The 17,374-nt window shown below is 42.7% G+C and overlaps 1 protein-coding gene and 1 non-coding gene across 4 annotated transcripts in view; both read right to left on the bottom strand.

Annotated features, from left to right (window-relative positions):
* Positions 1-17,374, bottom strand: part of RCAN3 (RCAN family member 3) — a 47,570-nt gene that overhangs the window by 7,892 nt on the left and 22,304 nt on the right. For 2 of the 3 annotated variants that reach the window (XM_047792577.1, XM_047792578.1), the window contains exons 3-5: positions 7,187-7,360; positions 5,400-5,571; positions 1,817-3,857 (exon numbers count right to left, since the gene is read on the bottom strand). In XM_047792577.1, the coding sequence (XP_047648533.1) occupies positions 3,673-3,857; positions 5,400-5,571; positions 7,187-7,360 (531 nt within the window). In that variant the 3' untranslated portion in view covers positions 1,817-3,672. Of the gene's footprint in view, positions 1-1,816; positions 3,858-5,399; positions 5,572-7,186; positions 7,361-17,374 lie in introns of those variants that run through there. The other variant, XM_047792579.1, reaches the window with a different exon arrangement.
* LOC125134714 (U6 spliceosomal RNA) lies at positions 13,769-13,874 on the bottom strand. The gene has a single exon (XR_007136727.1). It is a non-coding gene; the product is annotated as a U6 spliceosomal RNA (small nuclear RNA).

Genomic DNA, 17,374 nt, shown 5'->3' with positions numbered 1-17,374 from the left:
GTAATTGAGATTCTGGGAAATCGAATCTTTTCACTTTGTATCACAACATCTTTAAAAGATGGAATTAATGTGAATGGGAAACAAAAACAACCATATTCTAGAAGAATGACAGTGCCGTGCCTGACTGTCCCTTGGCATCTTTCTGATCGTTTCCGCCTGTTAGCACCTGAAACTGGTAGATGCTCATTCAAGTACTAAATGGATTCACTTCTGGCTCATCAGGTGGGTGAATTGCGAGAAGCTAGAACAGAAAAGCCCACGCATGGCAGGCTCTGTTGACTTTTTTTTAATGAAGCCTTGTGATTTTCTTATCCTTCATAGAGAGTTTTTCCTACCAAAAGACATCATCTTCTTTCCTCACAATTGTCTAAATAAACTGATACCCAAGAAGAGGTTATGATTTCTAAGGAAAACATAGAAAGTGACAGTACTGTCAGTTCAATCTAAGCAATGACTAGATTTCAAAGAGGAAAAAGAAAATGTAGATAAACTTATTAAAGGGAAGAGGAGCTCCCTGGTGGCCTAGCAGTTAAAGATCTGGGGTTGTCACTGCTGTGGTGATGGTTCAATCCCTGTCCTGGGAACTTTCCCAAGCCGAGGATGTGGCCAAAAAAAATAAAAGGAACTTTAAAAAAAAAAAAGAGAGAGATGCATGGGACTCACCTCTTACAAGATAGATACACAATCTGGATACAAAATAGCAAAAAAAAAAAAAACAAAAACAAAAACAAAAAAACAAAAAAAGAGAAATCATGATACCTGGTGAGATCCTGGTAGATCTCACAGTATTAAATGGGCTTTCAGTAGTTTTTCTCTCTGAGTCCCTCTTATGGAAATATTATATACTTCTAGAAAAATGAAAACATTACTGTCCTTCAGAAATGTTTAACATATATTAAATAAAATATATCATTTAACATATACGTAATTTCAGTTTAAGTTTTTCATTTATTCGACACTCAAAAAAAGAGAAAAAGGAAAATTCAGGTAGTTTGCATTGCTTGACTTTAAAAAAAGATTTTAGTTAGGGATAGAATTTTTTTTTTTTTGTCTTTTTGCCTTTTCTAGGGCTGCTCCCGAGGCATATGGAGGTTCCCAGGCTAGGGGTCCAATCGGAGCTGTAGCCACTGGCCCAGGCCAGAGCCACAGCAACGCAGGATCCAAGCCGCGTCTGCAACCTACACCACAGCTCACGGCAATGCCGGATCCCTTAACCCACTGAGCAAGGGGAGGGATCGAACCGGCAACCTCATGGTTCCTAGTCAGATTCGTTAACCACTGTGCCCTGACGGGAACTTCAGGGATAGAATATTCTTTAATTGGAGGGAAAAGCATGACAGCCAAGCCAAGTAATAAAACATCATGACTTTTGACCACTTAGAAAATATTAGTGAATAAATATTATCTAAAAGTAAATTTAAAAATTCTCAAATGTTGGAGTTCCCGTCGTGGCGCAGTGGTTAACGAATCCGACTAGGAACCATGAGGTTGCGGGTTCGGTCCCTCCCCTTGCTCAGTGGGTTAACGATCCGGCGTTGCCGTGAGCTGTGGTGTAGGTTGCAGACGCGGCTCGGATCCTGCGTTGCTGTGGCTCTGGCGTAGGCCGGGTGGCTACAGCTCCGATTCAACCCCTAGCCTGGGAACCTCCACATGCCGCGGGAGTAGCCCAAGAAATAGCAACAACAACAAAAAAGACAAAAGACAAAAAAAAAAATTCTCAAATGTTGAAAATACAGAATTTCCTGACTTACAGAGTCTGTTCTGCAATGATAAATCCGTGTACCCAGTGAAGATTAAAAACTGGCAAAATGCTGAATTTAGAACTGCAAAGTAAATTTATTTATTGGGTTCCAGTTAAACTACCAAATAATGAATTTAATAAAATCACCTATGGAATTACAGATTTCAAGTGAATGCACACTGAGGCTTAGCAGTGGTGGACACGTACAAAGAGAGGAAGTGATCATCTCAGCATTTGAGGGCAAGGAAAATACAGAAACCTTTTTTTTTTTGCAACAAAGTTTAAGTCCTCAGAAATAAATTCTACCACAGTAAGAGCAATTAAACCACAGAAACATGTTACCAAAAACGTACAGACAGCGCGGCCTGCATTTCTGCATTTTTCTTTCTTTGTAGTGGCAGCCACATGGGTTTATTAGTCCAAACTCACATGGGAACACATATACACCAGGGAACACGAAGCACTTGCCAAACAAAGAAAACCACTGCGTGAGCAGGGAATCAGCAGAGCCACCCCACCGGAAACAAGGTCTTCTTGGTTGTGGTACTTTTCTATGAAAGGGACTTGAAAGTCCGAAGAGACCACAAAGAGTTAAAAGGTGTCTACTGCTACTTTAGCAGGTTCAATGATATACTCTGAAACACAAGCAGGAAACAGTTCTGTTTTAGGGTCAAAAAAATGTCACTCCAAAGGAAGTCTGACTCATGAAATATTTCCACCTGGCCCCATCTTCCCCTAATGCATACAAAAAGAATGTGTGTGACGTTTCTTTCAAAGCAAACTGGAACGTGTCTGGATGGACAATTTAAAAATGGCCTTCAGAACATCTTATCCTTACTTCTTCTAATTTAAAGACTATGAATGACGATGACACCAATATGTATAACAAACTCAACTGGTGCCTGAAGACAGTCCTGGCTACAGGCCAGAACCTGGTCACAAACGGCAGAGCGCGGTGGCTGCCTGAGGTCACAGTTATCCAGCTTACAGGGGATACCTCCGCTTCCAAAGCAGTAGCTCGGTCTCGGGAGGGTCAGCACTGGAACTGGGGTCTGGGTGTCCCTCTTCTCTGACTTCGAGTGAGTAAAGGGACAAGAACATGTGCCTGTAGATTTGGGCCCCTTGATTCTGAGAGTCAGAGCAAATTTGGCATTTCTTCCCCAAAGCTAAAGAAAAAAAAAAAAAAAAGCTTAAGACTAATGATTTTCCATGAATCACTTGTATTTCAGGTTTCTTTTGTGTGTGCAAAAAAAATTCCTATGTTTATTGAAGAGTGATAAACTTCTGACCAGTAGGTTAGTTGGAAGCCAATACACCATTACGAAAATACCCACATTAGATGATTAAGACTATTTTGGTTTTTTTTTTTTTGGTCTTTTTAGGGCTGCACCTGTGGCATACAGAGGTTCCCAGGCTAGGGGTCAAATCAGAGCTGTAGCTGTTTGCCTATGCCACAGCCACGCCAAATCCTTAACTCACTGAGCGAGGCCAGGGATCGAACCTGCATCCTCATGGATACGCGTCAGATTTGTTTCCACTGAGCCACGACAGGAACTCCTGAGTAAGACTATTTTTAAGTAGTACTGCGCCTGGTGACTAGAGTTTTGGTTTTATGGGTACCCCATGCTGTATGGAATCAGAGAAATTAATGTTGCTGGGGGGGGCATTTTCCTAATTTGCTACTGTTTAAAAAGGGTGAAGAGTTGCCACAGGTCAGGGGGCTATTCTTTACTTTAAGGTGCTGTTTGGAACATCGTTTAAGTTTTGCACAGGCAAACCCGGCCACGGTTCTGTACCGCATGGCCCACGGCACAGGTGCTCGGCTCCGTCCTGGCCTGGCCGAGGTTACGCAGGTGTCAGGCGGTCCCCATCTCCGGCGTGTGGCCCCCGCTGCCCAGCCACGCGGGCCACTGCCTCGAGCCACCAAAGCCTCACAGTGCACAATCGAAGGCCCGGGGCTCGCTCAGGGCTGCAGGTGGAGGCTCGGGGCGCCTTGTCTGGGTGATTTTCTGTTTAGGGGTTCTGGTTTCTTCTTCCTCTTCAGTCTCACTTTCACAGACATGAACCACCACACTCGGTGTTGACTCTGTTCCTGCGTGAAGCTCATATTTCTCTCCTGTGGAGGTAAACAGCAGGGTGGAGTCTGTCCTTGGAAACATATTGTTCTGCTATTCTTTTCATTGCTGTTTATTGGTTTTTAAATATTTAAATCCTATGTCCAAGGACTTGAGCTTGCTTCAGCATTAGAGAGGTGATGCTTTAAGGTTCTTATAAAGTTCTGGCATTTTGGGAAATAAGCCAGGGAGGGGTACTGAGGTCTTGTGTGTTAAAATTAACTGCCAGTCACTGTGCTATGAACAGCCCGGTGTATCTGCCTAACTTCCTAATGGTCTCCGCTTTTCCCTTGGGAGACACCTGTCAGGTTCCAGGCAGCAGCAGCATTCGCTTTCGTACAGGATCTTAGAGAACCAAAATACAGCTCTGATGTCTAAAAACAACTAATAGCCACTTCCCCTCAAGATGCCTTTGGATCCCCTATAAAAGACCTAACTCAATTTTACGTGTGAACAAACAATGGCACTGGTTCTTTACACTGCTTTAAAGGGATGAGAGGAGTTCCCGCAGTGGCGCAGCAGAGGCAAACCTGACTAGGAGCCATGAGGTTGCAGGTTTGATCCCTGGCCTTGCTCAGTGGGTTAGGGATCTAGCATTGCCATGAGCTGTGGTGTAGGTCACAGACAAGGCTTGGATCTGGCATTGCTGTGGCGCTGGCGTAGGCCGGCAGCTACAGCTCCAAATGGACCCCTAGCCTGGGAACCTCCATATGCCTCAGGTGTGACCCTAAAGACAAAAAGACGAAAAAAATAAAATAAATAAAGGGATGAGAGAGAGTAGTTAAAGAGGAGGAAAAGAAGAAATGAAAAAATTTAAATACAGGAGGAGAACATGGAAGAGATGATATGGTTATCACCACCAATTCCTTGAAATACTATTCAATGCACAAGTTGTCTGTTATTTTGATGTCAACTAACACTCATTAACAACCTGTGATGGGAGTTCCCATCATGACTCAGCAGGTTAAGAACCCAACTAGTATCCATGAAGATGCTGAGTGATCCCTGGCCTCACTCAGAGGGTTAAGGATCCGGTGTTGCCACAAGCTTCGGTGTAGGTCACAGATGCGGCTGGTATCTGGCGTTGCTGCGGCTGTGGCATAGGCCGGCAGCTGCAGCTCTGATTCGACCCCTAGCCCAGGAATTTCCATATGCTGCCGGTGCAGCCCTTAAAAAAAGACAAACAGAAAAAACAAAAACCTGACCTGTTATTTACTAGAATTTATAGTGGTAAAAACTGCAGATAGCTCCATTAAGTATAATGTATATATCATTTAATCCTCATAACCACATTGAAAGGTAGCTATTCAGATCCCTAGTTTAGATGAGAAAACAGAGGCTCTGAAAATGAAGCTAGGTAACTCGCCTAGGACCACAAAGTTAGCAAGTAATAGACTCTAGGCCTGTGTCTGTGGGATGCTGTTCCACACTGCTCACGTTTTGCCACTAGTTGGCTGGAACACAAGCGCTGAATACAGCCTTCAACACAAAAGCTTCTTAGGAAAAAAACAAACACACGCACAGGAAAGACGGAAGTGTGTTACCTGGTCCCAGTTTGGAAACAGCACAGAGCAAATCATAATTTATAACAGGCATCATGTCCTCCCCCTGCTTCCAGCCCACCGGAGGAGACGCAGGCGGGGAGATGAGGAACTGCTTGACAGGCTGGGGCGGCAGCAGGTACGATCTGTCCCGAGTTTCACTGGACACCTGCACCTGCAGGGAAGGAGAGACTCAAAATTCATGACTGGGCTCTTTTTCACCTTCATCCTTACATGAACTGTAACGTCTCGTAGGAGAAAATGAAAATTTTCTCTTCGACAGTCTACATCTTGGAGTGCCCTTCGTGGCTCAGCGGTGAACGAGCCCGACTAGGATCCAAGAGGATGCAGGTTCGATCCCTGGCCGCACTCAGTGGGTTAAGGATCTGGTGTTGCTGTGAGCTGTGGTGTAGGTTGCAGATGTGGCTCGGATCCTGCGTTGCTGTGAGCTGTGGTGTAGGCTGGTAGCTGCAGCTCTGATTCAACCCCCAGTCTGGGAACCTCCATATGCTACGGGTACAGCCCTAAAATGCAAAAACAACAACAACAAAAAAAAACCCACACAAAACCAAAACAACAACAATAACAAAATAAAAAACAGTACATCTGGCTGGGTCTGGATCTGTCCGGTTCACCACTGAGCACTTAGTGCACACACAGCACAGAGCATGAGGTGCTCAATAGATACTGGTTGAACAGAAAAATAAGTCAAAGAACAGATGAAAACACAGTGAACACTACTAAGCGCTGAATTCCAATTTTAGAAGAGATTAGCTTATATACAGTCCCCATCAACTCCATTCAAGAAAATGTCCAAAACAGGTTTCCATTTGGAGTGTGAGACAACAAACCCCCGTGAAAAAAAATTTTTTTTTTTTTTTTAATCTTGAAAGCTAAGACCAAGGGAAAAAACACTTTGCTGAAAATAAAACAGTGCTGTTTCTTTTTTTCTTTCTTTTTTTCTTTTTATGGCCACAGCTAAGGCATATGGAAATTCCCAGGCTGGGGTCGAATAGGAGCTGCAGCTGCTGGCCTACATCACAGCCACAGCAATGTTGGATCCTGAACCCACCTCGTGAGGCCAGGGACTGAACCCGCATCCTCACGGACACTATCCCAGGTTCTTAACCCGCTGAACTACAACAGGAACTCCATACAACAGTGCTCTTAACACATGATCTAATAATGCCTTTATTTCACTAATTCTTCTGAGAATATACTGGTTTCTCAGAATCGTAGCAGGGTAGGGTTAGAGTAAGGACAGCCAATTCTTGGTAACCTGCAGGATTCCCCTGCACTTTCAAAGTCTAGGATAGCCTTTCTGCACAGGCTGCTGAGTCTCCTTCCTGCTCGCCCCTTGGGCTGGGAGCCATTTTCAGGGGGGTGCCTCAGGTGAACCACAGAACACAGAACTGAGTTCAGAGATCACGTTCTCATTTCTCCCAAGGATGTCCTATCATGAACACCGTTCTTGATGCGCAGGAGAAAAGCGACCTTAAGGGGTTACACCTTAACGCTCAACCCTAGTTGAGAAAACCTGCCAGAAAAATGAATTCCTTTAACTATTCATCTAATACGCAACACAGAGTTAGGAAGGTAGCTATGCTTCAGAAATAAATACATTTATAGATCTGTAAAATAAAGGAAAAAAGGTTTTTACATGACTTGCTGATTGGGATTATTTATTTCAAAGACCTCTGATATAATAACATAGAAAACGGAGCAGCGGCAGTGTTTCTGGAAGAAGAAAACCAAGTTTAGAGAACACTGGCTTTTGCACGATGAAGTACCTGTGCGAAATACAGCTTCAGCTTCTTCCCGTTGAAGTCTGTCTCATGGAGCTCTATTCGAGCCCTTGCTGCTGCTTCAGGTTTGCTGAAATTTATTCTGACTCTTCGAAAGCTTTTAAACAACTGAAACGTTACTTGGTCGTCATAGATGGTGAAAAGTGCTTCGAATCTCTCCTATAAATTGCAGGACAGCAGGGCAGAGAAAACAGGGAGAAGGGAAAGAAAAACCTTTACCAAAAAGAAATTTAAATCATTAAACATAAGTGATGGGGTGGAACTCATGACGATGTGCCTTTTATCTCCCCAAAAGCATTCTTTTCTTTCAAGATCAAGTATCTTGTTAGTCCACATGCTCAATTCTGCAATTTGCGCTGAGGTTAAAAGTAATTAATTTTATTAAATATTGTATAGATTCATGTTATAAAACCAATAAATGTTAAGTATAAAAATGATACAAACATGCCCAGTTATAGAACATTACTATTGTTTTAAACTCCTCAGTGTGCCAGAATTTTTCCTATTCCTTTACTGCTTTTAAGTAGCCATTTCCTGGAATTTCATGCTTCTCTTGCTTTTCTTTATAGTTTTACATTTATATGTACCCCTAAAGATTTAACCATATCATATTGTGTGTATTTTTTTTTTTTTTGGTCTTTTTGTCCTTTTAGGGCCTTAACTGCAGCATATGGAGGTTCCCAGGCTAGGGGTCTAATTGGAGCTGTTGCTGCCAGCCTAGGCTAGCGCCACAGCAACACCAGATCCAAGCCGCATCTGCAACCTATACCACAGCTGACGGCAATGCCGGATCCTTAACCCACTGAGCAAGGCCAGGGATGGAACCCGCAACCTCATGGTTCCTAGTTGGATTCATTAACCACCCAGCCACGACAGGAACTCCCTCATGTTCAATTCTTTAGTCAATATAAAGCAGATGTGTGGTTCCTGTTGTGGCACAGGGGAAACAAATCCAACTAGGAACCATGAGGTTGCAGGTTCGATCTCTGGCCTCACTCAGCAGGTTAAGGATCCGGCGTTGTTGTGAGCTGTGGTGTAGGTCGCAGATGCGGCTCAGATCTGGTGTTGCTGTGGCTGTGGCGTAGGCCGGCCGCTGTAGCTCCAATTGGACCCCTAGCCTGGGAATCTCCAAATGCCGAGGGTGCAGCCCTGAAAAGACAAAAAAAAAAAAAAAAAGCAAGCAAGCAGATGTGTCTGAGGAGCACCCCTCCTCAGTAATCACTCTTTTTTTCTGTCATTTTAGATTAGATTGTATTTTTTTAGCATTTTATATAAATGTACTTTTGGTGGGGGTGGGGTCTGGGTTTCTTCACTGAGCATGATTGTTCTGAGATATTACTGTGTTCTCTTTCCTGGTCCTTTATACTGTCGAGCAGAATTCTACTGTAAGGATGGTTATCCATTTACCTGTTAATAGACATCTGGGTCATTTCTAGTTTTGAACTATAACAAATAAGGCTGCTATGAACATTCATGTAGAGGTTTTGGGTGGACTTTTTTTTTTTTTGGCTGCACCCATGGCATAAAGTTGTAACTGGGCCAGGGATCGAACCTGAGTCACAGCAGAGACCCAAGTCACTATAGTGACAATGCCGGATCCTTAACCCACTGTGCAAAAGAGAACTCCTATGTACCCTTATGTTTTAAATACACATCCTGGAGTTCCCGTCGTGGCGCAGTGGTTAACGAATCCGACTAGGAACCATGAGGTTGTGGGTTCGATCCCTGCCCTTGCTCAGTGCGTTAATGATCTGGCGTTGCCGTGAGCTGAGGTGTAGGTCACAGACGCGGCTCGGATCCTGCGTTGCTGTGGCTCTGGTGTAGGCTGGTGGCTACAGCTCCGATTAGACCCCTAGCCTGGGAACCTCCATATGCTGCGGGAGCGGCCCAAGAAATAGCAAAAAGACAAAAAAAAAAAAATACACATCCTAAAAAGAATGTGTGTGTAAATGAATCCAACTTGATGAGCACTGTCTTTAAGTTGGAGAAATCAGCCCACTGTTGGGATTACTGATATTTTTGCATACTACCATCCTTCTTTATCTATTTGCCTCGAATTTTCTATGGTCATTTTATCTCTTTTTGCCTTCTTTTTCAATGGATTTTTTTTCTCTGAATGGAATTTCTTTGAAAGATGTTAATGTGCATTTAGCACCTTTTCCCAAGATATATAACATCCTATGGCCATGGATCCTCTCCTACAAAGATAAAAAGTCACATCTTGCTCTCAGGGTTCATTTCAGAGTAATTCCACAACAGTAGCACTTTTTAGTAAAAAGTAAAATTAGATAAATATGCCCTAAGTATTTGAGATAAACTAGAGCAGGAAAGAGGGAGAACAATATTTGAGTCACTCTATGAGGCAGAGAACAAAATGGCTCTTTTCCCATTTGTAATGAATTGGGATAGTGGGAAAAAAAACCCTAACTTTAATTACCGAAAGAATAGCAAAATTAAACATTCTTTGCCAGTCATTTTATACAATAGTTTAATAAGTGAAATGCAACATAATAGAACTAAAAAAAAAAATCTCAATATCTTAAGAAATATTCCAAGAGTTCCCACTATGGCTTTGTGGTAATGAACCTGACTAGTAACCATGAGGACACGGGTTCAATGGCTGGCTTTGCTCCATGGGTTAAGGATCCAGTGTTGCCATGAGCTGTGGTGTAGGTTGCAGACTCAGCTTGGATCTAGTGTTGCTGTGGCTGCCGTAGGCCAGCAGCCGTAGCTCCAATTCAACCTCTAGCCTGGGAAACTCCACGTACTGTGGGTGTGGCCCTTAAAAAGAAAAAAAGAAAAGCAAAAAAGAAATATTCCTTAGGCTTGTCAACAGTGACACAATAAAAGGAACCTATAAGGTAGCTTTATTTTTGGCCTATGTGAAGATCTTTTAACTACCGTTGACAGTGAAGTGAAAATTATATATTTCCTCATTTATTAACTTCTCCCAATCTAAACATTTACTTATCACTTTGTGGTTTTTCTCCAATTTGATAAAACATAGAATGATCTGTGCATAAATATTTATTTTCTCATAACATTCAAATATCTTATTATTTAGGAAATGTCATTTAAATCCTAAAGATATTATTTTTTGTTCATTTGCTTAAAAAAAATATAAAACAATATAACACAGGCCATGTGTTAAGTGACGGATTTCTTTCTTTTTTTGTCTTGTTAGGGCCACACTCTCAGCATGTGTAGGTTCCCAGGCTAGGGGTCCAATCAGAGCTGTAGCTGCCGGCCTACGCCACAGCCACAGCAATGCTGGATCCTTTACCCACTGAGCAAGGCCAGGGATCGAACCTGTGTCCTCATGGATACTAGTCAGATTCATTTCTGCTGAGCCACAACAGGAACTCCAAGTGATAGCTTCCAAATGTACTACAGAGGGAGGTGAACTTTAAGATCAAACCTATTCTTATTTTCTACATTATTTCTACACATTAATGAAACAGGGACAAAGCACCATTTCCCTATCTATTTTAAAAGATAAACATTTTAAAATAGCACATCAGGTCTTAAAAAGAAATATAAACATGTAAGTATATTCAATACTAGTAATTATCAATACTTCTAGGCATATTTCACAGTTTCCTCAGTATCCATTTCAAAGATGGTTGGCTTTGTCACTTTTAAAAAAATTAGAATTGAGACTCTGTGGAATCACATTTCATTTAATTCCTGGTAGATGCTTACTTTAAGCATATTTTGAATACGAAGTAAACATTAAAACTCCCACAGGAGGCAGTTAAAAATATCAACACTCATCACAATAGAAATGGAAACCAAGGAAGAAAACTAATTAAGTATGGTTTAGAAAATATTCGTATAGTAATATGGAATAAATGTTCCATATTCAGGGTGAAAGGACCATGCATTTATTCCTAATTTCCCACAACAATAATTTTTTCATAACAATAACACAAGCTATTTTGCAAACTAAACAGCTATTGATAATCATATCCTTCTTCCTATTTCCTTTCTTTTCTTAAAATTTAATTAGAATATAGTTGACTTACAATATTGCATTAGTCACAGCAAAATGAATCAGCTATACATATATCCATTCTTTTTTCCCCACAGAGGCTATTAAAACTATTTAGTAGATTTCCCTGTGCTATACAGTAGGTTCCTGTTAATTATCTATTTTATATAGCAGTATGTATATGTTATTCCCACTCTCCAAATTCCTCCCTCCCCCCAAAGGTTTCACCTATGGTAACCATAAGTTCAGTTTTGAAATCTGAGTTTGTTTCTGTTTTATAAGTATGTTCTTTTGTATTATTTTTGTTAGATTCCACATATAAGTGATATACGATGTCTGTCTTACTTCATTTAGTATGACAATCTCTAGGTCCTCCCATGTTTGCAAATGATATTATTTTGTTCTTTTTTATGGCTGAGTAATACTCCTTTGTATATAGGTACCATATCTTCTTTATCCATTTCTTTGTCAATGGACATTTAGGTTGCTTCCATGCCTTGGTTATTGTAAATAGTGCTGCAATGAACGCTGGGGTACATGCATCTTTTTGAATTATGGTTTCCTCCAGATAGATGCCCAGGAGTGGACTATTAGATCATATTAGATCATATTAGATCTCTATTTTTTAAAGGAACCTCCATACTGTGTTATACCAATTTACATTCCCGCCAACAGCGTGAGAGGGTTCCCTTTTGAATTACGGTTTTCTCCAGATAGATGCCCAGGAGTGGACTGCTAGATCGTATTGCAGCTCTTTTTTTTTTTTAAGGAATTTCCATATTGTCCTCCATAGTTGTTATACCAATTTACATTCCCACCAACGGTGTAAGAGGGTTCCCTTTTCTTCACACCCTTTCCAGCATTTACTGTTTGTAGATGTTTTGATGATGGCCATTCTACTGGCGTGTGGTAGTTTTGACTCGCATTTTTCTAATAATTAGTGATCTTTTCATGTGCTTTTTGGCCATCTGTCTTTGGAGAAATGTCTGTTCAGATCTTCTGCCCATTTTTTTTTTATTGAGTTGTATGTTTTTTTGATATAAAGCTGCATGAGATGTTTGTATATTTTGGAGATTAATCTCTTGGCAGTGGCTTTGTTTGCAAAGATTTTTCTGTGGATTGTCTTTTTTAGTTTCCTTTCCTGTGCAAAAGCTTTTAAGTTTAATTAGATTCCATTTGTTTATTTTTCTTTTTATTTTCATTACTCCTAGGAGGTGGATCAAACAAGATATTGCTGTAATTTATGCCAAAGAGTGTTCTGCCTATGTTTTCTTCACAGAGTTTTTTTTTTTTTATCCCTTTCTTTCTTTTTTGGCTGCACCTGTGGGATACAGAAGTTCCCAGGCCAGGGATGGAAACTGAGCCAGAGCTGTGACCTATGCCACAGCTGTGACAATGCCAGATCATTAACCCTCTGCACCACAGCAGGAACTCCCTCCTCTAGAAGTTTTTTTTTTTGTTTTTTTTTTTTGCTATTTCTTTGGGCCGCTCCCGCGGCATATGGAGATTCCCAGGCTAGGGGTCGAATCGGAGCTGTAGCCACTGGCCTACGCCAGAGCCACAGCAACGCAGGATCCAAGCCACGTCTGCAACCTACACCACAGCTCACGGCAACGCCGGATCGTTAACCCACTGAGCAAGGGCAGGGACCGAACCCGCAACCTCATGGTTCCTAGTCGGATTCGTTAACCACTGCGCCACGACGGGAACTCCTAGAAGATTTATTGTATCTGCTTTGTTTAGGTCCTTAATCCATTTTTGAGCTTATTTTTGTGTATGGCATTAGAGAGTTCTAATTTCAGTCTTTTGCATGCGGCTGTCCAGTTTTTCTCAACACCACTTTTTTTCTTTTTGCTTTTTAGGGCTGCACACGCGGCATATGGAAGTTCCCAGGCTAGGGGTCAAATTGGAGCTGCAGCTGCCAGCCTACACCACAGCCACAGCTACTCCAGATCCGAGCCTTGCTTGTGACCAACACCACATCTCACCGCAACACTGGATCCTTAAACCACCGAGCAAGGCCAGGGATCGAACCAGCATCCTCATGGATACTAGTCAGGTTCATTTCTGCTGCACCATAATGGGAACTCCCCAAGCACCACTTATTGAAGAGACTGTCTTTTTTCCATTGCATATTCTTGCCTCCTTTGTCCTACATTAATTGACCACAGGCGTTTGGGTTTATTTCTGGGCTTTCTATCCTGTTCCACTGATCTACATTTCTGTTTTTGTGCCAGTACCACACTATTTGATTACTGTAGCTTTGTAGTATGGTCTGCAGTCAGGGAGCCTGATTCCTCAAGTCCCAGTCTTCTTTTCAAGACTGCTTTGCCTATTTCAGGTCTTTCGTGTTTCCATACAAAATTTAAAATATCTTGCTCTAGTTCTGTGAACACTGTCATCGGTAATTTGACAGGGATGGCACTGAATCTGTAGATTGTGATGGGTAATAGAGTCATTTTGACAATATTGATTCTTCCAACCCAAGAGCATGGTATATCTTTTCATCTGTTTGTGTCATCTTTGATCACTTTCATCAGCATCTTATAGTTTTCCGAGTACAGGTCTTCTGTCTCAAAAATATGGACGGCTTCACAAATTTGTGTGTCATCCTTGCACGGGGCCATGCTAATCTCCTATGTATTATTCCAATTTTAGTAAATGTGCTGCTAAAGTGAACACCTATTTCCATTCAAAGCAATTTTTAAAATCATTTCCCAAATACACTTTAATTGAATGTAACAGGCAGGTGACAGCAATATATGGGTCTCTCTTCTAAATCCTAATATCTATGAACCAATTAAGAAATTCCTCAAAAATGAAGCTATGCAAGAATTGATGAGACCTTTCCTACACTTAGTTCGTTCTTTCCTTCTCTTTCACATGCATTTTTCCCTGGATGTGGCACAAACAGGGTTTTTGGAATGTGTGATTTCAAGGTTACAGGTGTGCAGAAAACATGAAAAACAGACAGGGAGACAAAACTATTGCTGCTTCCTGTTTGAGGAAAAAGGGAAGAGCCCTTAGCTGGTGGCTCCGCCCTTCCATGAGTCCGCAGATAGCAGCTCATGGATTCCTGAGTCTGTCCCTGACTGTCCCAGGTATTTAGAAGACTGCAGGTAAGGACTTAATCTATGACCTTGGGCTGAGAATGACTTGTGACAAATGACTGGTGACAAACATAATTTATTCAGAAACCAAATTACTTGTCTCCCTAAATTGTTTTAGAAATAATTCATCTTTTAAGTTTTCTGACTTCTCTAATGATGTAAAAGTAATATCATCCTGTTAAAAGGGAGATGGTTGCACATTGACTTTTTTTTTGTCTTTTGTTGTTGTTGTTATTGTTGTTGTTGTTGTTGTTGCTATCTCTTGGGCTGCTCCCACGGCATATTGAGGTTCCCAGGCTAGGGGTTGAATTGGAGCTGTAGCCACCGGCCTACGCCAGAGCCACAGCAACGCGGGATCCGAGCCGCGTCTGCAACCTACACCACAGCTCACGGCAATGCCGGATCGTTAACCCACTGAGCAAGGGGAGGGACCGAACCCGCAACCTCATGGTTCCTAGTCGGATTCGTTAACCACTGCGCCACGACGGGAACTCCCACATTGACTTTTGATAAGATAACAAGGATCCCATAAAATGAAAATCATCACTGACCACGCTTTCAGTGGTCACTACATAGTCCCCTCTGGCAGTACAACATCTATTGGAATAACACAAATAATTTGGCCTAAAAAACAAGGCTTCTCCTGTTATGTAAGTTTTCCATGAAATATAGAGCAGAGCTGCCTTCACGTGCTGAAATCACCCATGCAGCAAGGCAGCAGTGAAAACGCCTATGAATACCTTGCACATAAAACGTGCAAGGGACAAGGCGTAACCAACAACTCTCCTGGGAACTCAGGAAGGTACTGTGGAGCTAGCCAACAGGCACCTAAAATCACTGAAAGAGAAAACAAGAAAAGGTCCCAAAGGGGAGTTCCTGTCGTGGCGCAGTGGTTAACGAAATCCGACTAGGAACCATGAGGTTGCGGGTTTGATCCCTGCCCTTGCTTAGCGGGTTAAGGATCCGGCATTGCCATGAGCTGTGGTGTAGGTTGCAGACGAGGCTCGGATCCCGCGTTGCTGTGGCTCTGGCGTAGGCTGGCGGCTACAGCTCCGATTCAACCCCTAGCCTGGGAACCTCCACATGCCGCGGGAGCAGCCCTAGAAAAGGCAAAAAGCCAAAAAAAAAAGAAAAAAGAAAAGAAAAGTTCCCAAAGGAAACCAGGCTTCCGGGAGTAACAGAGGAGGATGGCAGCTAAGTGCACATTTCCTGACCTTTCTGGAAATACATCTGCTCTACCCTCTGATCCCCAGACCAAAGCAGAGAAGGTGAGGTTTATCAACTTCACTGAGAAACAAACTATGACAAAAATTTTGCTGCACCCCTTGGCCTTGGATCCCTAAGACCTGAGGGATCTAACATTTCTGTACATTAAGTTGGAGGAGGAACAATTTCACTGTTGAGAGAAGTGATGCTTCAGTCCATTCAGATATGAAATTACCTTTGGGGTCCTAAGGCAAGAGATTTTTACCTTCTCTGTCTTTCAAGTCCAGAGGATACAGGGTCACCGATATCAGAGGCAAGGCCATCAGTTCTGCCTTTTCTTTTATGGCTAAGCTGGAAAAGAGTTTGTGATTGTGCTTGCACAGAGGACGTGTGCACAATGCAGAAGTCATTTTCCAGCGGGTTGGTGGCTAATTGCTCGTTCTAAAACACCTAGAGAACACAGCCTGCCACTTCAGGAGGGCAATGAGATCTGCAGCTACCACCCAATCACATTAACCATTAAGCTGATTAGGTAAGGTCTCCACAGGAAAAATCTCCACCCAGACAAGTGTGTTTATGCGCGCGCGCACACACACACACACACACACACACACACACACACACACACACGCTCTCTTTCTCCCTTCCCCCCAGGATTCCTCCACCCAGACTCACACACACACATACACACACCCCATTTTAAAGTTATGAAGGCAATGCACTCAATCAATGATATTCAAGCCTCTAGGCCCAACAATAAACAAAAACACTTCTCATCTGGCTTTTCTGGGGAATATCTATTGGAGAAACACAGTCTTTGAAACACTAACTATGAGAACTTCTAACAAGGTCCCAGCTGCTGACAGTCCCTCAGCAATGGCAATGGCTTTTGTCTTTTTTCTTATTAGCTTAAAAGCTCTTTGGCTGTTTACTGAAAAGAGCAGGGAAGATAGAGCAGTAGATTACCAGGTCCCCTGGAGGAAAGAGCAGACAGAACAAAAGTAGGGAGACGGGACAAATGGTGAGGCAGAGAATTCTGTCTCCTGTTCAGCCGTCCCCTGGCCCCTCATGAAGCATCTCTGTTGTTGATGGGCATCATGCAGAGGCAGTCAGATGACAGGGCAGTTACCTAAGCAAAGACTCAAAATGGCCCACGAAACACTTCAGGTTTGCAAACCCATCCAGGCACTCGCTCTCCAACATACAGCTTGATCTAAAAATATCAGAAGTGAAGAGTTCCCGTTGTGGCACAGCGGAAACAAATCTGACTAGGAACCATAAGGTTGCGGGCAATCCCTGGCCTTGCTCAGTGGGTTAAGGATCCGGCATTGCCATGAGCTGTGGTGTAGGTTGCAGAAGCGGCTGGGATCCTGCGTTGCTATGGCTCTGCTGTAGGCCAGCGGCTACAGCTCCAACTGGATCCCTAACCTGGGAACCTCCATATGCCGCGGGTGTGGCCCTAGAAAGACAAAAAGACAATAAATAAATAAATAAATAAATAAATAAAATAATCAGAGGTGAGAAACACCACAAAAGTGAGTTCTTCTGAAAACTCTGTGAATTTCCCCAGGAAGAAGGAAAACAATTTCAGTTGCCCAGACTGCTGTTCCAAGCACTCAGGCTTCAGCTGTCAAGGTCAGCGTTGTGTATCTATGCCAGCTGCACCAGGAAATCCACAACTCCCTTCCCTAGGCGTCCACCTGAATCTTCACTCCCTCTTTCTTGTCTCCCTGCCCGAGAAGTAGGAAAGATCAGGGAAGGTCCGGTTCAGCTTGAACTTCACGTCCAGGCTGAGGCTTCTGCTGGAGTAGGGAAGACAGCAGGTGCCAGCCTGGAGATGCTCCGATGGCCCCGTCAGGGACAAGG

The sequence above is a fragment of the Phacochoerus africanus genome, chromosome 8 (assembly GCF_016906955.1).
Source record: "Phacochoerus africanus isolate WHEZ1 chromosome 8, ROS_Pafr_v1, whole genome shotgun sequence".
Taxonomy (NCBI): Eukaryota; Metazoa; Chordata; class Mammalia; order Artiodactyla; family Suidae; genus Phacochoerus; species Phacochoerus africanus.
Note: the sequence above shows the minus strand (reverse complement) of the source record. Positions and strands in the feature narration are given on the sequence as shown.